Raw genomic sequence first — 26,010 nt, forward strand, 5'->3', positions numbered from 1 at the left:
AACGAGTCTTTCGACTGCAGACCAGAACAACAACAGGAGCTGAAGCGAGAATATTCTACGACGTCCCACAACAAATATCACTTCTTTTCAACTGGAATTGGCCGAGAAGAAAGTATTGCATTAGTTACTGAGCACTGCTCGTATGGTTCCTTTGTCAGTAGCAAGTTGAAGCTTTCATGCAGTTCGTGAGCTAGATTTAGGTGTCGGGATTCGAATCTTTGCCCAGTATATAGTTTGAATTATAACACGGAACCGACACAGCGTTTATTGCAACGAGTTGAAAATAAGTCCATCTCATATTCATGTGGAGTTTCAACGCAGATACCGTTACCAGTCGGGATTTGAACTGCAGCCTTGTCGATATGAGAGGTCGGCGTTTTTTCGTTAGTGACTGGTGGTTTGGAGCCGGGTCCGAGAATAGGCCCAGAGGAGTGTGTTTTTGCGGCGGCAGCGGCTCAGGGGCGTTGTCCCGTGTGAGCACCCCGCCCCCGCTCCCGCCCCGCCGCCACCGCCGCCGCCGTTCCGCGCGAGCACCTCCTAACAGTTCTCGGCGCCTGCTGCCTGCTGCCTGCTGCTGCTGCTGCCTCCCGCCGGCAGACCGGCCGCGGCCGTCGGACGCCGGACGCCGAGCGATGACCCGACGGGCACACCAGCTCAGCCCAGCCCAGCCCAGCCGCGCTTCCCACATCTGTGCGTGCTTTCTTGCTGCCCTCCGCAACTGCCGCCATCTGCGCGACACAAAGCCGGGACACGACGTCCAGACGGCAAGACGTCGGTCTGCTTTACTCTCGGGCCACGTCACTCGACTAATATTTCTCTGGGGGTTGGCAGGGAATGTCGCCTCCACTCGGACAATGTCTCGGTAAATGCTCAAGCTAGATATCTTTGCTCTAGTGCATTGGTCTTCTCACTGAAACCTCGCCATCGTAGGACCGCCGCACTTGTAGTCAACCTCACGATCTGCATTGCACTGTGTGTTGTCGCGTGAGGAACCCACACAATTACATTCCTGTAGGTCTCACACCATCCACGCGTATACTATAAATAGAAAGCGTTACACCATGAACACCTTGATCGAACTGATGCTCCAGTATTTCGGTGCCTGTGGAATATGTTGATTAAAATTTTGCCCTTATGCGAGCTCATTTTCATCACAAAAGAAAAGCTTCGCCTTCAGATGAAGAACAGTGTGAGTACATGATGAGTGTGTTTCACATTACTGGAAAATTGCTGGCGGCGGTCGCTTCACAGCATGCCCGGACGACTTGTGCGTCCATCTTATCGCCACCTTTCCGCGTTTGAGAGAGGTGATCGTATTTCTAGTATGATAATCACACGTTCTCATCTTTCTGGCGGAAATGTCTGCCATCAGAGCAACCGCGGAAGAATGGCGTCCTGTTATCTTTTGGGTTTCCTGCGGAAATGTAGAGGCTAGCACGAAGCTGCAATTGGACCCCACTATGGTGCGGAGTTGCGGCTGTTCTAACCACTGCTGCCGTTGCGGAAAGTGGAGGCCAGGGAGGTTCAACACCTCTGGGAGTACGGTCGCTACTTCGTGTTCGCTTTTATTTAGACGGATTTATTTACGACGCGTTTCTAACCAACTCTGCTCATTTTCGGACTTCAAGGGATAAAATACTGACAGCTTCTACCAAATTAAGATCGTGCGCCCGACTTGGACTCGAACCCGGGACCTTTGACTTGAAGAGCTTGGCATGAGAACTTCTGTTAAGTTGGGGAGATAGGACATGGGGCACTGGAGGAAGTAAAGCTGTGAGGAGTAGTGGTAGCATTTGCCTGCGAAAGGCCAAGATCGTCGGTTCGAACCTTGGTCCAGTACACAGTTTTAATCTGCCAGGAAGTTTTATATCAGCTCCCATTCCGCTACAGAGTGAAAATTCGTTCATGACGTAAATACTACTCAGCGACGTAGATAATGTAGATTACTAGAAGTGGCTGGAAGCATGTCACGAATAATTTAATATTTTAACATCAATGTTCCATAAACACTGTGACTGGTTCCGGTATGTACATGTAACCTTTTGGGAACTGCGTCTTGCAATACACCACTGTACTATCGATTTCTATCACACTTTGACCATTCTCGTATCATAAAAGTAGCATTATTTAACGGTGCATTGCACAACTGCAATAATCAGTCAATGTTGAACTGCTTCGTTTTGACATAACATGTGATATCACGATCATGTACTTCTGTCTTCAAATCGAAACGTCGGCTATTTCCATGGTAGGTGAGTATTCTCAACGCCACTAGGCTGTAAAAACATGTGCGCTATTGATTTTAAATCTCTGTTCGGTCATCATGAATTAGGTTTACGGCGATTTTCATACACAGAGTGAGTAATATGATGTTACAAACTTTCAGGGATGAGGGAGAAGGGTGTGTGTATGAATTTGAAGCAAGGGATCCTATTCCGGGACCGAGTCGAGAGACATAACCGAAAATCGTTCTAATGCCTCTGACAGTGGAATACATGTGCCCAGACGCGGCGTGGAATATATCCCACTTGTTATTCGTCCATCATGTCGTTCCAACGTGATGGAGCCCTAACTCACTTTGGACTGAGGATTCCTGAACATCTGGATCAGACACTCCCTGACACGTGTATAAGCAGAGGAGATCTTGTTTAGTGGCCAGCTCGTTCATTTAATCTCACCCCCTTGATTTCTTATTGTGGGGCCATGTGAAAAGCCTTGATTAAGAGGCGCCTGTCGAGACTGAAAATCTCCTGGTAATAATTCCCGCTGCCTGCGACACTGTTCAAATGAAACCGGGGATATTAGAACGGATATGTCAGAACTTTGTGAGACTACGCCATGTTTGTGCTGACGGTGAAGGATGCCATGGTGGACAACTGTTGTAAACTTAGCAGTTTGTTAAACTTGTTGCAGGAAAATGGAATTCATTGTTATTGTTCCGAAGAGAGGTTTTTCGGGGTCTCTGACATTAAGATGTATGCGCCATTACTAGTTAATCAAAAGGGGAAATCTGAGGGTGTAGGGCAGTATTCAGCGGGAATTCTGTACGTCAGGACCAGTGTTCGGAAGTGGGGCCCGTAGTTTTAGTTCCGCGCGAGGACAAGGCGGAACTTGAGAAGATTTTCGGTTATACCCTTTGATTCAGTAGTTTCCGGACTAGACTTACCTCAGACTGAAACATTTATCCTTCTCCATCATCCCTGAAAGATTGTAACATCATCGCGAAATTAACTGTGTACAGTGAATGGCGTGAAGATTCCTTCAGCAAGCCCAATGTTAGTTTCCTCCCACACTCAGACTCAACTAGAGTTCTCACCCTGATGGCCACGATCTCTATGAAACGTCGAGCTCTACAGCTCCCTCCCTTCTTTTGCTAGAGCGTTGCCAAACGTATAGCTACTACCTGCATCTTATTGAGCCATACAGAGCCGACTGGTATAGGGTCACCACAGGTGTGTTTCAGCTTGGTGCAGTTGCGCAGCACGATGCATTCCCGACCTAATCTCTGGAGCCGGCGCCTTCCGGCCAGCCGACAGCCGGTAGCCATCAGCGGCCGAGGCGCAGCGGGAGCAAAGAACGCGTAAAGGCGCGGCGCCGCCGCCATATGGCGAACGAACATGGTGTGCACATGCAGCGCTGACTGCCGCACCACGGTGCGCACTGCCACACGCGAAGTTTTACTCATCACCTCGAAACAATAAAGTTATGTAATTGATTACTGTTTGTTTGCAGGCATCAGGTGGTTATAATTAATGTGCAGCTACTCACGGAGGTCCATTGTGGGCTGTATCACCGTATCGCAGCGAAAGTTGGTCGATGCGCTAATGCATTAATGAGGAACCGATTAACGCGAAAAAAATTATTTCCAATTTTGGTCACCAGATGCAAATCTGGCGCTGTACAGCACCTGGTCGGCATCTTCTGTGCTCATATTGAACAAACTGTCTAAGAGGCAGTTAACAATAAAAAAATCAACATAATTTCTTTATCACGTGTTTGGTCTTTTCTGCCCGCGTTCCATTGCGTTCACAGCGCCAGATTTGCACCTAGTGGCCAAAATTGGAACTAATTTTTTTCCAGCGTAAATCGGTTCCGTATTAACGAATTATAATATCTACCAAGTATCGCTGACATAAAATACAGCCCGCACTGCACCTCTTCGAGTAGCTGCACTCTTAATTATAACCACGCGGTACATATTGACTCTCCTGGTACCCACCGAAATCCCCGCGCCACGGTACGGAACACCCCGCTGCATAGGCCGAAAAAATGTGGCGCAGACGATTGGTAAGTTAGGAGATGGCTCCACTATCGTTATCTGAATCCTCTATCGGTGGTAAGTGGTACTGTGGTGGGAGTTTCATTGTGTACTATGACTGCAGACTGCAAACGGGCAAAAATTCAGTGCGTAACCTTATTTTTTCGAAGTAACAATAAAACCCGATGTCTATGCAACGTAAAACTAATTTTCGCTAAGGCTGGGGATCGGACTCAGGTTTCCTGCGCAGTGCAAAAAATGGTTCAAATGGCCCTGAGCACTATGCATCTTAACTTCTGAGGTCATCAGTCCCCTAGAACTTAGAACTACTTAAACCTAACTAACCTAAGGACATCACACACATCCATGCCCGAGGCAGGATTCTAACCTGCGACCGTAGCGGTCGCTCGGCTCGAGACTGTATCGCCTAGAACCGCACGGCCACTCCAGTCGGCTGCGCAGTGCATCTTAACAGTGAACACAGAAATCGTCTAAAGTTTCTTCGTTGTTTTACCACTTCAAACTCAGCGCTTCGCTGAAAGTTCGGAGGGATGCCATCATTCACATACACTCAAGGTTTCCTGAATGTATTAAATATGTGTGTTTTGCCTATTTTGCGCAGTCTTTTCAAAGGACAACTGTTCACCGACAAATTACACAGTTATTTTTTGTAACTCCAGACGTCTGTTTTGACGGACAACTGCATCAAAAAGTTTCACCTATCGTGACCTTAATACGCCCATATTTGACACGGGACGTACGGAGCATACAGGTCGCGCATATCGTAATCCAAGAATGTTGCTGTACTGAGCAACGCACGGCACATTGTTGAAAACAGTGCAGTCAGAGCACTGGCGGACCATTTGGATTCTGTACGAGTATGTCAGAGTTGTTGATAGATAGTTATTTTGTTTTAGTCTTTTGTATACCGTAAGCCAATAATAATCTAACAGTGCTCGAAAGTCGTCATAATTAGACATCGCCATCTTTTTGAAGTGCTCTTAACACGCTATCAATTGATAAAAACAATAAAGTCTCTCGAGCTTGCGGAAAATACGTATTCTGACAAACATATAAAGATTAAGAGTTTTGATCTGTTGACACGCACTATCATTCTATAATATGTGGCAGCTTTTTCATCAGAGCAGAAATAAGTTGGATATGTCATGTTAATTATTTTTTTGATTAGTAAGGCCGTGGCGTGAACAAGAACCAGATGCTAACCCCTTAATGTCTTTTAAAGGGACCTGTATGGAGGTCGTGGTTTGATGGTGTGGGGTGGGATTATGATTGGTGCATGTACACCCATGCATGTTTTTGACAGAGGAACTAACAGGTCAGGTGTATCAGGACGTCATTTTGCTCTGATATGTCCGCCTTTTCAGGAGTGCAGTGGGTCCCACCTTCCTGCTGATGGATGATAACTCACGGCCTCACCGAGCTGCCATCGTGGAGGAGTACCTTGAAACAGAAGATATCAGGCGAATGGAGTGGCCTGCCTGTTCTCCAGACCCAAAACCCCTTCGAGCACGTCTGGGATGCTCTCGGTCGACGTATCGCTGCACGTCTTCATACCCCTCGGACACTTCAGGAGCTTCGACAGGCACTGGTGCAAGAATGGGAGGCTATAACCCAGCAGCTGCTCGACCACCAGATCCAGAGTATGCCAACCCTTTGTACGGCCTGTGTACATGTCCAGGGTGATCATATCCCATATTGATGTCGGGGTACATGCGCAGGAAACAGTGGCGTTTTGTAGCACTTGTGTTTCGGGACGGTTTTCTCAACTTATCACCAATACCGTGGACTTAAGATCTGTGTCGTGTGTGCTCCCTATGTGCCTATGCTATTAGCGCCAGTTTTGTGTAGTGCCACGTTGTGTGGCACCACATTCTGCAATTATCCTTGATTTATGAGCATGAGTGTAGTATCGAACATTTCCGTTCGGTATCGAACCGTAGACGTGTATGTTGGCGTTATTCCGTAAAACAAGCCCTAACGGATGAGTTTAACCTTGGCTCAGGTGGCCATTAATCCAAATTGTCAGCGCAACTGAAGCTGAAAAATGAAGAAGTAGTAGGACTGAACAGCTACGGATCCTCTTACCGACACAACAAATATCAGAAGAGACAGACGCATGTGCCCGCAGAGTGTACTGTCAGGTTTGTTGCCCTTTCCTCCTCACTGCCAGGAAGAGCCGGAAGTGGCAGGACGCCAGGTCTGCAGTGCAGAGCAGATGAGCGGCGCGGTCGACAGCTGTTCAATGTGTAATGCAGTAGGCGTCGGTGTGTGCGCCGCTGCGGTACGCACCGGGGGAGAAGCAGCGCGGAGAGGGCCGTGAACCTGCCTGTTTGATCCGGTCCGACCGCGGCAGCCCGAGATACGTCACGGCGGGCACGCCGGGTACCTGTCGCAGAGACAGCGACGACAGCTGTTGCAGCGGCGCGGCACGGTGCGCGCGGTTCGATGACCGAGCGGGGCGCGAGCGCACAGTTGCCTGCCTGCCAACCGGGCTCTCGCCTCGCACCACTGCAGCCAGAGAGACGACGCGCCCCGGCTCTCTCATCTGCATCCTAATGCCGCGGGCTTGTTTTACCTTTTTACGGCCCAATACGTTACGGCGCCGGATAACGTTTACGGGCCTTCTTTGGAGTAGCGACAGGGCGGAAAATTAAATCCTCGGTTGGGCTGGTGCGGGTCAAGGAGGCTGCCAGGTGCGTCTGTTACGTCAGCGCTGCGACCCTATCAACCGACTGTCGTAATGCTTTCCAACTGCCGTTATAGAGGCAATGCTGAGTAATTTTCTTCGAAAACGGCGCTTGCTTGATGGACGATAAAAAAAAAAAAAACTTTTGCCTTAACGACCGGGCTATGAAAGTAATTTACCATTGAGTGAGATGTTTATAAATGGGACTAAAAGAAATGGAGTAATCAGACGAGACAAATTTTATTATGATTACTAGTTATTCGAAACCAAGTATCAGGTATCTTTAGATAACTTAGATTACGTTTTATTGGGCTTTAGGGAAGCAATGACGGACGACGCGGTTAATAACTGGAACAATTTAGCTGCGTCTGCTTTGTGCGTATGAATCCGAATCTGCTGATAAGAGGACCCGTCAGATAGAGTAGTTTTAGCTTAATTTAATACAAACCGTTTAAATTGCATGTCTTGAAGTAGATCAGTAATAGATTATGCTGCAATTTATGTAACTACAAAGACTGTACAACGAAATCACGGTGTACAGTTCGTTTTTTGTGCTAGGTAACATGGTTTGCCATAGTCACTAGGTGACACACCTTTCTGCGACAAAACATTGCGCTTTTCTGACCTGATAGATGAGGAGTCAAGTATAAAGGTGAACACTCAACAGTCAGTCGGATGCGTGCGGTTCTAGGCGCTACAGTCTGGAGCCGAGCGACCGCTACGGTCGCAGGTTCGAATCCTGCCTCGGGCGTGGATGTGTGTGATGTCCTTAGGTTAGTTATGTTTAATTAGTTCAAAGTTCTAGCGACTGATGACCTCAGAAATTAAGTCGCATAGTGCTCAGAGAAATTTTTGAGTCAGTCGGATGCGTAATTCATTTTCGAAATGTAGATTTCCCGTCATGTGCCAAGAAACGGTCAATGATCCCGACTTTTATACCTACCGAGATACTAAGGCAACTATGTAATTTTCATTTAATCTATGCTAATATACAAACGGGACACGTTATTAGCAAACATGTCGGACAGTTCTTGAACGATTTACGTCAGTCTAGTAAGCATTCGGACGGACATACGCTACATATGGTTTCCCAAGCAAGAATGTAGAGGTTTTCTGTTAGAACCGACTTCGAGGAAGAAAATGCTGTGGTGTGCTCTAAAAATGTTATAGTTTCTTTTCCTTTTTGTGGTCGATTTCAACGCTGTAGCCATAGAATGGTGACTACATAGAACTGTACGCTTGAAGATTTTTTTTTTTGCTTCAAATGCGTTTTATGCATTTTTAGTGCATAATGCAGTCGTTTATGTTAAATATTAACAAGACCAGACGTGGACCTCACTCACTTCCTTCATAACTGCTGACTATATTTTGGTGTTCCATTTTTTTATGAAACGAATAAAACGAAACTTTGCATATTATCACTTCATGAAAACCGTGTTTCAATATCTTGAACAATTGCAGATATATTTAACAGCTGAGATGACTCTCCGCGCATAAAGCCACGATCGATTTTTTCCACCGAGCTATGGGAACGCAGTTGCTAAGACATGGATTTATATTCCAGAGAAGAAGGAAAGCGATTACCACCTGACAGTACCCAGATATAGGTTTTCCGTATTTTCACTACATCGCTAGAGACGAATGGCTGGTTGAACCCATCACTAACGCCATGGGCGGTTTTCCTCCATAAAGACCAGTGTGCTGACTCTGAAGACTTCGGTACCTTCAGACAACTTTCCATAACGACTCAGCTGTCGAAGTTACGCAACAGAAAAAGTCCGCAAAATCTGGTAGATGTTTTGGGGCTATCCAAACAGTTCACGGCCAAGGGCACAATCGAGTTGCATGAAACTTCTTGGCAGATTAAAACTGTGTGCCGGACCGAGACTCGACCTCGGGACCTTTGTCTTTCGCGGGCAAGTGCTCTACCATCTGAGCTACCCAAGCACGACTCACGCCCCGTCCTCACAGCTTTACTTCTGCCAGTATCTCGTCTCCTACCTTCCAAACTTCACAGAATCTTTCCTGCAGGAAAGAGAAGCAAGATTTTCCGCAGCTTCTTTTGTTTACGTTTTCCCCCTGCTGGAGTATCCTGAAAAATCTTCTCCTTCTGCTTGTTGTTTTCTATTCCCACCTAGGCTCTTAATGGCTCGTTGTCTGCACTCTCACGGAATGAAATCACACATCAGTCGCTCCGACTCTGGTTAGACGACGTCTAATTACGCGATTTCTATGGCGGGTATTGGCACAGATGTCATCACTGAAATTCAGGTAGCTCAGAGTTGTAATTAATGCATAATGGAGTCGGCCTCTGCAAAATTCACAATTACGGCTGCTGACATTTATTGGCATACCCCGCAGTTTGCCTACACTCAGTGGCAATCCGTGTGGCTCGAGGAGCTGTTAAATGCTCGTTCACACGTCTCTTGCAATTACGACAGCAAATAACTCGATAATTGTCGTACAGCTGAAACAGCAGAAGTGCAATAAATGCGATGTTTCCACGGTGACTCTGTCAGTTAACCGGCTAATGATGCGAACGTCTACCTTTCATTTACTGCTGAAACTTTATGCATGTAGACATAGCTCTCACAACAGTTCATATTGTTCCCTTCAAATAATTTTCAGCTATTTTTCTTTACCAGGAGTATTAAAGTAAACTGGAACACCATCTTCAGTGCAACAAACCGGTCTTCGCTAACGTCCATTGAACAACGCGTAAACTTATGAAGCAAGTGTCAGTGCTTTGTGGAGGGTTTCGATGATACGCATAAGAAAACGAATGGCAAGATTCATGAAAAAAGCAGGTTCAAATATTGAAATTGTTTGATATATGTGACGTGTGGCGTATTATGAATTGATTGATTTCGTTCTACCGAATTGGCTATCCAAGAATGCGTCACAATGCGAGCTATAATCTCAACTTGCTGGTATGCCTTTCTTCATTTCCAAACTCTTTGTAGGTACCCCTGCAAGCTTGCTGCACCTTCATTCCTAGAAATAATCTCTTAGATGTACTTCGACTAAGCTTCCCTTTCTCTGAAAAATGATGGAAGCAACAGTATATAACGGATCAATAGATTACCCTACTCTACTCTAGTTACAAAGCAGCTTACACAAATACCAGTGGTGTGTACGTCGATTAATACAGACGATTTCTGATCGAGAGCAGTGTAGTTCAAATCGCAGTCCAGCTACTTGACTTACTACTGTTTCACCACACCAGTGCCGGAGTGATCTCTTCACAACGCCGTATTCGATTCCTCATTCGCCATCATTGCCCCATTCCTTTGGACTTCTAATGACTTCGACGTCAACAAAACGTTATAGTCATAGCCTTTTAAATTCTCCTTTTTCGCTGACTTGAAGCATGACGAAAAGCGTCCATCAATGTCGTCCTTCTCGTCGTCATATGTCACGCTAAGCGCAATGTTAATAGTAATGCGGCTATGGAGGAAGTCGGCTCTCTTATACGTATTATGGACATTGGTGATGGTGTCTATTGAGTCGATGGGAAACCTTAATCTTCACATTCGTCTCAGAATAGAAACCTGCATGTACGGCAGTATGTGTACGCGAATATGTGCCTCAGTTGCTTCTATCTATAGGTTTTATGAAACCTGCAAAGCCTTCAAACTCCGTGCGCGAAATTTTTACATTCTTTCGCTCACTATTAGTCCCACAGAAAAATTGAAGAGGATTTTTCTGTACGAAATTTATTGTAGTTAAATTTTGTACTGAGATATATTTTCGTTGTAGGCCACAATAAAAACGAGTTTGAAGGTGACTTTTGTACGTTTTTCTGGAATAATTAGAAAACTACAGTCTCTAGCGAGAACGTATCCCAGTACAAAATTTAAGCACATTAAATTTCCCGCAAAAAGGTCCTGTTCAATTTTTTTCTGTAGTACTAATAGGTTGCGTGTAGTGAGCGAGAGTGAAGGAAAATCTTGAGCATGGTGTCTGAAAGTGCTGAGGGTTCACAAAACTAATTTGTAGGGGCAACTGAATCACTTTGTGTATGAATGGAGAGTCACTGACCTGAATCAGCGATCATCATATTTCCATTCAATGAACAGGAACCACCAACAAGTTTTTTGGGTGGGTTGTCGTATGCGTATAGATATTGTTCTGTGAGCTCTGAAGCATTATGACACTTACATGGCGGTTCACTGACCTGAGCCACTGATTTTCCCATGTCGATTGAGCAAGTGGGAAATCGACAAGCAGCAGCTATGCTTTTTTTTTTTTTGCTGTTTTTCCGCATGCCTCAGTCGCGCATATTCCCAGGCTGCCTCGCTACCGGAAGGCATCTGGGAAGGAGCGGCCGGTGTGGAGATCCGTGCTTCAGCACCTCGCCGCTTATGTTTACAGCGCAGCGAGCGCCGTTGCGGGCTGGGACGGGAAGCGGGCTAATCACTGGGCCGCATAACAGGACCTGCTGGCTGCGGGTCAGGTGAATAATTCCGGGCCCGACCGGTTACGTCGCCCAGCCTCCAAGGCCGCCGCTCGCATCTCGCTGCTTTGCTTCCGCTCGCGCCTGCTTTCCTCGCCACTCTTGCCTGTCGTTAGATGTTCCGTCATCGTTCCGCTTTTTGATGTGTGCTTGGCAGGATGGCAACATAAGGACGTAGACTTTCGTAGCCGTTGTGGATTATGTTGGAAGTGCTCTTGTCGGTACCGTGGCATTCGTGTAGAATCTTTTGATGCACATCCTGGCCTTCTTGCTCCGAACTTCTTCCACTAACTACACTGAACAATCGAACAAAAAAGGTCACTTTGTCTAAACCCCGTAATTGTCTCCCATTACGATGCATAGTTTGAAGTTCCGCTCAAAGGTGCCTACAATCTTCCTAGCCGAAAGCGTGGGGCCTTGCGACGTCATCCTCGGGTTCGATGTCGTTTCAAACAGCAAGGTGTCGACACATGCGAAAGAAAGGCCACAGCTCACAAGTTAATGCGACTTGTAAGGTGGATTAATGACGTCACGTTAGCACCAAACTCAGCCACAATTCTGCCCAACTCCACCGTGGCTGTGTCACACGCTGGGAATATCTTCATAACCATCCCTACACACATTTCACCCATTTCTTGCTGTCTCTGCGATGGAGGTCAAAACCGCGACTCAAAACTTTGAAATGTCCGCCTCGATAGATGCGTCGTCAGCGTGATGGATTGCCGTCCTACGGGCCCGGGATCGATTCCCGGCTGGGTCGGAGAATTTCTCCGCTCAGGGACTGGGTGTTGTGCTGTCTTCATCATCATTTCATCCCCATCCGGCGTGCAGGTCGCCCAAAGTGGCGTCGAATGTAATAAGACCTGCACCAAAGCGGCCGGACCTGCCCCGCAAGGGGCCTCCCGGTCACTGACGCCAAAAGCTCATTTCCATTTCCATAGCTTTGTAATCACGCGGTTTTCTTATGAGTGACCGAGGAAAACACTCCAGACACACTGCGCTCAGAATCGACACGAAAAGGCCTCAGGGGGTCGCATGGAATCAATGAAACCACCGTTTCCCTGATGCATTGATTCCAACACATTTCACAGCCGAAAACGACAGTTCGCGGTACGATGAGCAGCAGGAAGGCGTAGCTGACAAGCTTTGACACTGCTGACACTTTCTAACGCTTCAAACCTTCCCTAAGGAAACTGTGGGATTATATCTCATTGTGATCACACCCCTTCGAAGTGCAGCGCGACCGCAATTTTTGGTCTCGTGCCAGTTTGGGAGGGTTGGAAGAGCATAATCACTATTTGTTGCTTCGGATCACGTTCAGATTTCGTCGAATGATTCTGAACGGCCTCTAGTGCTTCCAACCTGTACACGAGAGCAAAAACTGTGGTCGAGTTGCTCTTCAGTGGGGAGCGATCACGTTTAATGGAGGTGCAGCCCTACAGTGCCCGTAGAAAAGGGTTGAAGCGGCGGGGTGTGTCAACAGTGTCAAAATTGTCAAAACGTCGCCCTATTGATCATCACACTGCGAACTGTCATCTGCCCAGTGTGGGTTCACCTCCCAGGAAGGGGGTGGCTTCATTGACGCCCTTTATACCACCTCCTGAGACCTCTTCGTGTCGGTTATGGGCAGCGGTGCGTCTGGAATGTTTTCCTCGGCCGCTCGTACGAAAACCGTTTGATTTCAACGCTGCATGTCGCGGTGAGAGGCTGTGGTGACACAACCACGGTTGCGTTGGACAGTATTGTCGTTAAATTTGATATTATTGTAGCACCATTAACCCACCTTACACGTGGCATGGACTTCTGAGCTGTGGCCTTTTCTTCGCATGTGTCGACACTTCGTTGTTTGAAATGTCGAGTCGAGTCCGAGGGTGACGTCGCAGGGCGCCATGCTTTTTCACCATTCCATAGGAAGATTGTAGGCATCTTTGATTCAAATTTCGAACTTATGTGTCGCAACGGGAGGCAATTGCGGGCTTTCGTAAAAATGATTTTTTAATTCTGTTGCGCAGTGTAGTTACACGCTGTGGGGCGCAGTCAAACTTAAGGACAGTATCTCCCTCTTTTATCGCCGAAGGTGTGCTAGTGGCTAGAAGGCAGGAAGCTTTGATTTTACCGTCCCGTCAGCCAAGATGTCGTTAGAGACGGCCCACGAATTCGGATTGGAGTTGGATGGGGAAGGCAATCGGCCGTGACCTTTCAAAGGAACTACTCTGGAATTCGCCTTAAGCGATTTAGGGAGATGACGTAAAATCTACAACTGGATAATTGTGTTATCGACTGGGAATAAATTTTTTTTGTGGTACACACACTGTATTTATACTATTTCTTCAATCTGCTAAATTTGCTGTTTATTTGCAGTTGATTTCGCAGCATTCATCGTCGGGCACTTAGGCACAGAGAACCGAAATAAAATACTTCACCACGTACAGGGTCCCCAGACTCGACTCGGCCTGGAATGTCACTGACTGGAGTAAAATTGTCTTGAGTGAAGAGTCCCACTTCGAATTGAGCCCTGATGATATGCGGCTATGTGTCTAAGACGCCCCGGACAGTGGTGTGATACCAACCTGGCTGTCGCCCGCCAAATGACCCGACAACTAGGAGTGATGCACTGTATTGCCATTTCATCTCATAGGAGGAACCTTTTGTTTGTCACCCGCGGCATCCTTACAGCACAGCATTACATCAACGATACTCTGCCCTCCATTTTGTTACCCTTCGTGGCAAGCTATCCTGAACTTACAATTCAGCAAGATAGCACCCGCCTGCACACGGCGAGAGTTTCTACCGCTTGTAGAAGCCCTGCCTTGGCCAGCAAGTTCGCCGGATCTTTCCTCAATTGGCAACGTGTGGAGGATTATGGGCAGGGTCCGCCAATCAGCTTGGGATTTTGACCATCTATCGCACCAGTTGGCCAGAATTTTGGTCGATATCCCTCACAACGACATCCAACAACTCTGTCAATCAATGCCAAGTCGAATAACTGTTGCACAAGTGCCAGAGGTGGATCACCGCGTTATTGAGTTACTTAATTTGTCTGGACTCGCATTCGAGACGACGACGGTTCAATCCCGCGTCCGGCCATCGTGATTTAGGTTTTCCCCGTGATTTCTCTAAATCTCTCCTGGCAAATGCCGGGATGGTTCCTTTGAAAGGGCACGGCTGACTTCCTTCCCCATCCTTCCCTAATCCGATGAGACCAATGACCTCGCTGTTTGGTCTCTTCCCCCTAACAACCCAACCCAATTTGTGAAGCTCTTTGTCTTGACTATATCATCCAATCTCTATGAAATTGTGATCATATGTTTGTCTGTACATATACATAATATCTACCAAGCTCCGTCCCTTCAGCTGCTTCCTTCGTGGTGCGTCATTTTTTTATGTCTTAGAGTGTATTTTCTTTTTACTTTCGACATAGTTAAAATCCCATCTCTAACATAAAGGTATTTTTCTATTCTCGGTACCTGAACCGCCAAATTGGCCAAACACTCTGAACCTGACGTGTACTTACTCTATAAATGGAAAGATTTGTACATTCGGGTTATTTTTGTTTTTCTCATACACAACTATTTTACTTTCTCAGAAATTCGCCGTCCTGAACCCGGGGCCATATTACCGTTACGAAATACAGGGCTGCATGTACTCGTTAAATGGTGCACATCATCCATGGAAAACTATTGTTTCAACTTTCTTGCCGCGATGACGAGGCTGATAGTCAAACGAACAAAAATTGCAAATCAGATGTAGAAAAGTAATGAGTGTGTGTGTGTGTGTGTGTGTGTGTGTGTGTGTGTGTGTGTGTGTGTGTGTGTGAGAGAGAGAGAGAGAGAGAGAGAGAGAGAGAGAGAGAGGAGAGAGAGAGAGGGAGAGAGAGAGAGAGAGAGAGAGAGTGACTACATCCGCAAGTGTTTGTGTTGATCCAAGTTGTCAGAAACTGGTGAGTTATCAAAAAATTTACGTAAAGGATATTCCTTAAACAGTGAATGGATGCATCGTGTATAGTGCTATACCAACAGCCTTTATGAACTGTAGGCAAGGCAGCTATTTACAAGGAGTCTTCCAAATGCCGGTGTTTCTAAAAAACAGCATTTCTTGCTCGTCCCTAGGGAAGCTAACTGAAAATTACGGTATATAAACAAATTCGTTTCTTCACCTATGACTAGAGGTCTGCGCGGATGCGGATATCCGCGGTATTTGTTACTTGGCGGATAAAATCACGACCGGCGCGGATATCCGCGGGTCATCTGCGGATAATGAGCAAGGCATCTGCCCAGTACGTATGTTGCAATGTTAGTTGAAAACTTCAAGTCTGTTGACATTCTTGGAATCTTGCTGGGCCCGGGTGGAGCGGATGTCTGTTGTCCTCAGCCCCTGGCTACGACCGACGTAGCTGTACCCAGAAGACCTGCGCCTAATCCGTTTCCGCGACCGTGTCTTCTGTGTGGCCTGTGAAGTGCTCTGTGGGTGGCAAACCTGCCCACTGTCTACCAGACAGGTGCCCGTTGCAATTTTCCGCTGCCTTCAGTTAGCGCTTTGTAGTGACCGAGTGACAACGTGCATCGTAGCAAATATCAGTAGAGTTCTTTCTTCAAATGAACACCATATCGATGGATACAATTTCGTGTAAGGTGAAAAAAGGTGATTTTACATTAGTGAAGGAAAACAAATTGAAATCGCTAATTTGGAAAAAATTCGGTACGTATTTGATGACAACGAAAAGATAAAAGATATAGTGGCTTGTTTTGCCTGTAAAAAAGTATATTCCTACACTGGACACAAAAGTGGAACTTCAAATTTGCTAAAACATTCGTGTGAGGCTGGATAAAGTAGCATAATTACTTATTTAAATACCAAGAGAGACGTGAAAGTTCCTGAAGTTCCGCCAAATTTGAAGACAGCCGCGACAGAAAAACTTATCAATCTTGTCAGCAAAGACATTTTACCATTCGAAGTTGCGTGGGGATCTGGGTTTCTCGAGACGGCACAGTTTCTTATTGATGTGAGGCTCAATACTGTGCAGTGAGTGCTAAGAAACTGCTACCTCATCCAACCACCATACCTAGAAATTGAGGGAAACGGCCGATCGTCTGCGTGAAACTGTCTCCGCAGAAGTGAAGAATATATTCAGAGATATAGGTGGAGCACTAACTGTCGATTTATGGACTGATTCGTACCGTAAAATAAACTATATGGGAGTGACTGCACATTATGTTAATTATGAAGAAGTGAAACTAGAGGATCGAGTCTAGTGCACCAGAAATTTTGAGAGTGAGATTAAAAAAACAGGAGAAAACATTAAACTTGAATTAAGATACTACGGTCGTTCGATTTATTCAGTGCTGTGAATAACATTGTGTTCGTTACGGATAGAGGTCCAAATATTGTGGCGGCACTTCGCCAATACAAGAGGCTCTCGTGCTCAGCACACGTTCTTAATACTGTGCTGGAGCACACGACTTGAGGAGACGCGAATTATGAGAAGAGACGTGCAGCGACTAATAAATTCCTGTCGAGCTATCACAACTTTCTTTAAAAGATCTGGTCTTCAGAATCGGCTTCAGAAGTCATTGAAAGGAGATATAGACACACGATGGAACAGTACATTGGATATGTTTGAGTCTATTAACTCACAATGGTTTGAAGTTCTGTCAATTTTGTCAAAGAAAAATCAAGATAATTTGATTGATTCTATAGACAAGAGGATGTTGGAAGATATTAATAACCTTTCTGTCACCATTTAAAATAGTTTCTTGTGATCCCGAAGCCTCCAAAACCCCTACGCTTTGTTCATGTGTGTTGTGGAAGTTAAAACTTCTCTCCTTCCTTGAAAAAAATGATGACGACAACCCATTTCTGATAGATTTAAAGAGGACAGCCAAATCTATTTTAATCAGGAAATGGGACATAACAGTAACCCATAAGCTTGCAACGTTTTTGAATCCAAAATATAAAAACCTAAAATTTCTTAGCACTGCCGAAAAAGATGAAGTTGTAAAGTAAGCGAAAAATTGTGTTGCGAGAAATTGTGCACGGTTAAAAGATAAGGAGGAGACAACATCTGGAATTCCTGCAAAAAAAAAAATTAATTATAATAATAATAAATAAAAAAAACAGAAGTCTGACGTACTTTTTAATGAATTTGAAGATTCCTCAGAAGATCAATCGACGAGAGATCTTGACTTTGCGTCAGATGAAATTCTCAGATATACGAATGATAAAGTCCAGTTTTCGGAAGGCATCGACCTGATAGCTTGGTGGCATGGACGTGAAAACGTCTATCCGCGTCTTTCCAAACTCGCATACTTCGTGCACTGCATTCCAGCGTCCAGCGCGCCGTCTGAGAGAAGCTTCTCTACTGCGGGACAGATAATGTAGGACCGACGCACGTCTTTGAAGCCACAGACGATTGATGACATCACGTTCCTGCATAGTAATCTTCCAAATTAAAGAGGTAATTGTACAGCTTCTCTTACTTCACTGTATTTTTTGGGCTTATTTGAATTAGTTACAATTTTTTTCAGCTGATTGTTTCTTTTACAGAATTTGAATCAGAAGGAAGCAGAAGATGAAAATATTTAATCTGAAGCCTGTGAGTTTTTAGTGTAATATTTATAGTAAAGAATATTGTTAGTATTTTTACTATTCCCAACAAGAACATTTAAGTAGCATTAGGTAAAAGAAGGAAATATTTAACAAGCAATCTGATTTGTTGTAATTTTCATATTAAAGAGCTCAATTTTAAGTTTTTACTCTTCGCAACAAGAACATTCAACAGCTAACACGTCAGTATTATTAAACTAGGTAATGATGATCTCATAAGTGCCTACTTAAATTTTAGCGTGTACTACAGTAACATTTGCAGCCGCCGAGCATTGTCGCTCTTTGTGAACAGTGAAACAGCCCGGCCGGAGTGGTGGCACGGCGGGCCTTTTAATTAATTACAAGTGGGACTTAAAACTACGGCTCACGACAACCAACAAGCTGTGACTGCGATAGCCCGTGAAAGATTATTCTGATTACATTGAAAACTTGCAAAATATTCAAATCATCCAAAATAATAATGTGTCTTTTAGTTTACCAGCCAATTAGTGAAGATAAGAGCTGAAATTCGTAACAAAATTGAACATTTTAACTGTAGCTCGGTATTGCTTAACAGGGAACAGTGCCTAACATTTGAAGTTATGGGACAGTGGTTTTTACACAGAGATCTTGAAATCGTTTGCAGTTCCATTAAACTCTGAAAAAAATTATTATTTAAAATTGAAAGTATTAACTGAGAAATATACTGCAAATTTTGTCTTAGTAATTTAGACCAATATTGACGATGTTTTAAAGTGTAAAAAACTTTGTTTAGTTGAGAATGAAACAGACATTTCATTTATCGCTAGGTCTTAATTCGATAAATCAGCCAAAAGATTTTTAGATAAAGCTAAATGGGCTCCTAATTTCTATAACCACTGATTTTGTTGTCACTCTTCGGAATACGAGTTATTTCTTCCAGACAACGTCAATTATTGCTGGCAGTTTAACTTTCTCACAGGTGCGCCAGCGTTTTGCAGTGTAGGCCTAATACTGTAAATATTTTCACCTGGAAATGACGGGGACTGAATGCGTAAGCTATAATATAATCATCAGCTGACATGAATCGCTTCAAAATTTGACACATCCAAGCAGTGAGTACAAAAAAAAAAAAAAAAAAAAAACTGTCGGTAAATGATGCAATGTGCTAGTAACAGTTTAAAACCATCGTCATTTTCAGCTGCCTTGGCACAAGAGCAGCGAAATATAATTGTTTCTATACACGTATTTTCATCATTTAATACTATTACACTGAATTTTATTTTTTTAAATAGCGTTTCCAATCTCACGAGATCCGAGCCGCTTTGTGTGTGCTCCGGAGCGCCAATGCCTTCCTGTTTGGAATGGTCTGCTTTAGAGTAGGTATAGAGCATTTCCTGCGATTTAAGAAGTCAAAAGTAGTTAAGTTGTTGCAGAAATGGCACCCTAACAATAACTATGTCATTACATGCCATAATTCTAAGTACTACTGTCTATTACTATTAATTACTCATTCAAAACTTAAATCTATGCGGACGCGGACAAGGAACTTGCGGATGCGGATTAATTGCTGCGGATGCGGTGCGGATGCGGATTGCACTTTTCTTGTCCGCGCAGACCTCTACCTATGACCAACAAAATGAAGACTCAGTAAAACTGACAGCGTCATTTTGTGGGAAATGAAAACGAGATATGGAATGCGGATTTGGTCACAGAGGAATTTAAACGAGGTAGTATAACTGTCATGTTATGAAAGTGTAGAATAAGCGTAAAATATAGCTTTCATATCGTCAAAAAGTTAATAAGACAGAAATAGCAGATAATAATTTTCGTTACAAGTTTCACCTATATTCTTCGGCTCACGTGTATCAAGAGAGAAAAAATATAAAATATACATGAGTGAGACGAGGACACCTGAACGAAGGAATGGCCACTCATTCGGATTTCGAGGAAGAGCAGTCGGCTATAACGAGTTGTAATGCGCTCGTAAAGGAACGACTTGCCGTAAGGCGGCAACGCAGTAGGCAACCCGGCGACCCGGGTGTGTGTTGCGGGCAGCTGGCGAACACAGCGAAAGTCTGCGGCGCCACGGCACAGGGCAGGTGAGTCGGGGACCGGCCCAGAGCGGGCTGTCGCCACAAGTCGGGTTCGGGAAAGCTTAGAAGATGCTGTTGCTTGAGTTCCGTGTGACTTCGTGTCGTGTGGAACTGTACAGAACTAAGAGCAGTTATAATCATATTTTGGATACTGTAGTTCTTACTTTTCGAGCTTGTTACGAAAAATTGGAGAGAAATTCCGTTATGTAAGACGTTGTTTGTTTACCTTTCCATGAACAGACACAGATAGTGCTACAACGTATGTGGCCGAAGCGAAAACAAACAAATGGTATCTTGTAGGAGCTAGAACTTTTAAGAGGGTTCACTTGACACGATGCCACACATTCATGACGAGGTTTTGTTTACTTCTTACAGCACGATAGATCGTAAGAGAGGGAAAAGTCTGAAACATCCCCTACGACAAAGGACTGCTGCTTTGACAAAATCTGTCAATACAGCGTGACGGATATTGTTGGTAATCTTCGTGGTCAGTTTGATGCAAGACAACAACAAAAAATGTTTTCATATAACTTTACGTAATTTGCAAGAGCGATAAAGTGGTGACAGGATACTTGTGCATATCGAGTATTCATGTATGAACCTGTTTGATTATATCGATATAGGTGTTCAAAAATGGTTCAAATGGCTCTGAGCACTATGCGACTTAACTTCTGAGGTCATCAGTCGCCTAGAACTTAGAACTACTTAAACCTAACTAACCTAAGGACAGCACACATATCCATGCCCAAGGCAGGATTCGAACCTGCGACCGTAGCGGTCACGCGGTTCCAGTCTGATGCGCCTAGAACCGCACGGCCACACCGGCCGGCAATATAGATGTAAACTGCCTTATAACCTATAAGCAAAAAGCGGCTTCTTAACACACAGAGTAACTACGACTGGTATACGTACTGAAGGAATCTTTTGCTTTGAGTAACGAAATCTCGTAATGAATCGGGAGCGATTCGTTTGTGACATAATATATTTTCGAGTGCTCCTTTCATTTGACCACAATTTTTCTCTGTAACACCGGTTATCGTATCATATTCCTTACTTTATATCCATTTAACCATTATCCTTCATACCGTGTTTTTATATTAGGTAGAGACAGAAATCGCAAGATTTGGTGGCATTCAATTGGCTTTTATGATTATTGGAAATTCCCATTTACGATTTTTTTTTATTTCTCCTTGTGGAACCTCATCAAGAGTTGGATCTGTGCAAGCCGATCAGAGATACTAGATAGCCTCAGCTGAGAGTGATCAGCACTCAAAAGGGGCTTGTAATGCTCAATAAACTAATACTTTAAAATAATGTGGTAGAAACGATATCGTTCTTTATATGTCTTAGCTACATTTCTTCTAATTTCTTGTGCTGCCTTACCCTATGTCTGAGGCGTGGGTGAGGAGGGATTCTACACTCCATACCAAAACATACCAGAACTATGGTTTGACTGGCCAGAATTAGATCTCATCCAACAGGTACTCACAGCAAGTGGTAGGACAGTCTTCCTTCGTATCCAGATTTGCTTACTGACCCCCATTTCTACGGAGTCAAATGTTGTTATCCGTCTCTCCCAACACTGCTGATAGTGATAGGGAGAAGAGCACTGCAAGCGCCCGCCCGACCCTATCCTCCTGCTGTTCTGTCTGCGAGAGATAGATAGAGAGTAGATAGAGAATAAACTACACATAGCTTGACGATAGTTGTCGGGAATGAACGATGCTGCCTCGCTTGCTGACACAGTCACTTGCACAGCTTGCATAACCATGTGGAACGCAAGCGGAGGCGCACAGATCGCGAAGTTGCAATGTGCGCAGATAGCGTTGTAACGGGGCCAACTGACCTGTTTCCTTACCACGAGGAAGGGGCCACGTGCATGCCGGGTCGTAGTCGACGAGTGCTCACCCGCGTGAAAGCAAGTATGACCGTTCGGAGTTGAGGGCGAGTGATGGAAACGAATCGCCCTTACCCTGGTTGGCCACGCGGATGCAGTGCTCCAGTAGCGAAGGGCAGCACGCGGCCTGCCAGAGCCTCAGATCCGCAGTGGCCGATTAGCCGCGCCTGTTTTGCCACCAGAGCGGACGCTGCCGGCCGCATCGTTCGGCGAAGAATCTAGCCACTGCTCCAGAGATGAGCTGCGTGCCTCATCTACTCTAGTATTGCTTTCTCATCCTGCGGGTGTTCAGCAGCATTCAGCCGCTACCACAAAGGAAATTGTAGCCACTTAGCACTTTGCTTCTATTGATATCGTATTCAGTTTTGCTGCAAAGAGAAGGAGTCGACGGTTGGAGAAAACTGAGACACATCACAAAAATTGTAACCACTTGTGCCATCTTCTTTTTCCTCAACAAAGAAAAAAAAAAGAAATAAAACAGTCTTGTATTACAATCCTATTTTTATTACCCACCTACTTCAGGCTCTCGCTATTATCAGAAGGTCCGCGAGTATCGTACAAGAGCCTAAATTTAACTTGCATCTCTTTGAATAATGTAATAAGAATATATCATAAGACATTTATTTGGTTTAATGTCTATACAACAAATGGAAGCTGCTACCGTATTCCTTGCTGCCTTTCGTTAATTGCTGAAACAAGAAATGGATAAAGCAAGAGGTTTGAGTTTGACGTATGATAAAAGTCGGGGTTGTCAGGGACTAAGCATTAGTTTAGTTGGAAAAGAATGGGAAACAAATCGATTGTGGCTTTGCAGAAAGGGACTCTCGAATTTACGTAAAATATTTGCTAAAAATTAAAATTTACTTCAATCGATAGTCAATTACAACTTTAGAACTCGTCTGAAAGTGATACATGTACGTCAAAAGCAATTTCTTAAGCGGAAAATCTCTAAATTTGTGTTACCTATACATCTACGTACCAATAAATACATCAATAAGCTACCGCATATATCAGCTACCATAGTCATATGAAACAGGACATAGCTGAGATCTTCAGCATATTTGCCGATGTCCACTTTTGTTAAATTTAAAGGTTTGTGCACATGGAGAGCTACATTTGACATTTGTATTGTTGAATGTACACGAATCACTTGAAAACGGCCTCTAATACTGAAACTCAGTACACATTAAGTCTCGATTAATTTTAATTGTTGACTAAAAGGCCACGGTCCTCTCAGAACCACGTTATTTAAATTGTACCAAGTTCATACCGACTGTGAAAGATAACGAAAGAACATTGAAAAGTTAAACGATTTGCAGAGCTAGGAAAATCTAAATCAGCGTAGCTGTGCAGTGATTTGAACTCTTCTCTCTCGAATTCGAGTTGTGTATATTACGTCACATCGCCGCCTATGGCCACGGAATGATACAGTAATGGTAAGTATAAAGCAAAGGCGAAACACTGCAATATACTTTCTGACAAAGGAGAAAGACGGGATGTAAACATTGCAGCCTTAAAGCCCATAATCCTCCCTCTGTTCTGCAAATTCCGCTATGATACATAGCCGCTGTGATAATGAGATTGCTTTCTGCGTTCAAGCGTCATTTAACGCAAAGCATTTCCTTACCTCAAAACTAAGAGCAAAATATATTTTTAGATTGACTCTTTTATATGAGTTTGAGATAAGATATTTCATGAAATAAAATAGTTGCAGTTGTACCTATTAAGGGGCCACTAGTAGTCGTTTAGGTACTTCCACTTAATTGTCTGTGCAGTGGCAGAAAAGTACAGCAGAAATTTGCCTTGTACATAGATCGTAGCGCCGGTGTCCACACCGACTCTAAAATTTATGTTGTATAAAGATAGCAGTACAAGAAGTGAAATACTTTCTGTGGAGCTCCGTTGTGCATCTCCTGGTCAACTAGTGGAAGATTTAAATTTCTGGAAGGTGTAGTGGACAACGTTCATAGCAGAGAACGGAACGTCAGATGTAAATACAACACCTTCTTAATTACGACAGCCAGGGAGGTGGCGCAGTAGTTAGCACGTTGTGTTCGGGCTCTGGAGGATGACGGTTCAAACACCGTCCGCATATTCAGATTTTTTGTTTATCGCTAGTTACCTAAATTGTCAAAGTTAAATGCCGAGAGAGTTCATTTGAAAGTATGTGCTCTATCTCTAACGAATTCGTTGTCGACGGGAAGTTAAGCCATAATCTTCCCCGCAGGTTGAGAATCGCTGCTGTGGATCATACAGCACTGCACCACTGTGGTCGTGGATGACTGCGTGCTCGAATATAAATCAATAAAACGCGGCAGTAGAAGCGTTCAGTGTGTTATATGTGGTATGTGTGTGTAGGTGAGAGAGGCATACAGAAGTACTCACCGGCAGAGGCGGGAAGGCACGTCGCAAGGAGCAGCAGCAGCGTGGCGGCCGCTGCTGTCGACCACAGTGGCGGATCAGACATGGCCGACCTGCAGCACACCAAAACAAGAGCATTAATGCACCGCTCCAAGGACATACACAAACGTAAAAGTAGTACCTTCATTACCAAATCAAACTCTGTGTCTTCTATACACTCGTTTTGTCAACGGTTGGATTCTATTAGAATAGAACAGTAACAATCGTACAACATCTGCTTGAAACTCCATCTACTCCATGGACAAATTAGCTACATTAACAAGCTTGAGTGTCCTCCTAGTAACTTTGATCGTTAGGAAGATATGGACAGCAGTACATCTATCTTTTAAATAGCACCCTGTATTTAAATTTATCACTGTCAACCTATTCTATCTGCATGTCTTCATGTACACTCCTGGAAATTGAAATAAGAACACCGTGAATTCATTGTCCCAGGAAGGGAAACTTTATTGACACATTCCTGGGGTCAGATACATCACATGATCACACTGACAGAACCACAGGCACATAGACACAGGCAACAGAGCATGCACAATGTCGGCACTAGTACAGTGTATATCCACCTTTCGCAGCAATGCAGGCTGCTATTATCCCATGGAGACGATCGTAGAGATGCTGGATGTAGTTCTGTGGAACGGCTTGCCATGCCATTTCCACCTGGCGCCTCAGTTGGACCAGCGTTCGTGCTGGACGTGCAGACCGCGTGAGACGACGCTTCATCCAGTCCCAAACATGCTCAATGGGGGACAGATCCGGAGATCTTGCTGGCCAGGGTAGTTGACTTACACCTTCTAGAGCACGTTGGGTGGCACGGGATACATGCGGACGTGCATTGTCCTGTTGGAACAGCAAGTTCCCTTGCCGGTCTAGGAATGGTAGAACGATGGGTTCGATGACGGTTTGGATGTACCGTGCACTATTCAGTGTCCCCTCGACGATCACCAGTGGTGTACGGCCAGTGTAGGAGATCGCTCCCCACACCATGATGCCGGGTGTTGGCCCTGTGTGCCTCGGTCGTATGCAGTCCTGATTGTGGCGCTCACCTGCACGGCGCCAAACACGCATACGACCATCATTGGCACCAAGGCAGAAGCGACTCTCATCGCTGAAGACGACACGTCTCCATTCGTCCCTCCATTCACGCCTGTCGCGACACCACTGGAGGCGGGCTGCACGAAGTTGGGGCGTGAGCGGAAGACGGCCTAACTGTGTGCGGGACCGTAGCCCAGCTTCATGGAGACGGTTGCGAATGGTCCTCGCCGATACCCCAGGAGCAACAGTGTCCCTAATTTGCTGGGAAGTGGCGGTGCGGTCCCCTACGGCACTGCGTAGGATCCTACGGTCTTGGCGTGCATCCGTGCGTCGCTGCGGTCCGGTCCCAGGTCGACGGGCACGTGCACCTTCCGCCGACCACTGGCGACAACATCGATGTACTGTGGAGACCTCACGCCCCACGTGTTGAGCAATTCGGCGGTACGTCCACCCGGCCTCCCGCATGCCCACTATACGCCCTCGCTCAAAGTCCGTCAACTGCACATACGGTTCACGTCCACGCTGTCGCGGCATGCTACCAGTGTTGAAGACTGCGATGGAGCTCCGTATGCCACGGCAAAC

At 45.1% G+C, this 26,010-nt stretch overlaps 1 protein-coding gene across 1 annotated transcript in view; it reads right to left on the bottom strand.

Moving 5' to 3' along the window:
* Positions 1-24,449, bottom strand: part of LOC126180299 (mucin-17) — an 88,692-nt gene extending 64,243 nt beyond the window's left edge. The window contains exon 1 of the mRNA XM_049924686.1: positions 24,361-24,449. Within this exon, the coding sequence (XP_049780643.1) occupies positions 24,361-24,442 (82 nt within the window). The 5' untranslated portion in view covers positions 24,443-24,449. The remainder of the gene's footprint in view (positions 1-24,360) is intronic.
* Positions 24,450-26,010: the final 1,561 nt, after the last annotated feature.

The sequence above is a fragment of the Schistocerca cancellata genome, chromosome 1 (genome assembly GCF_023864275.1).
Source record: "Schistocerca cancellata isolate TAMUIC-IGC-003103 chromosome 1, iqSchCanc2.1, whole genome shotgun sequence".
Taxonomy (NCBI): Eukaryota; Metazoa; Arthropoda; class Insecta; order Orthoptera; family Acrididae; genus Schistocerca; species Schistocerca cancellata.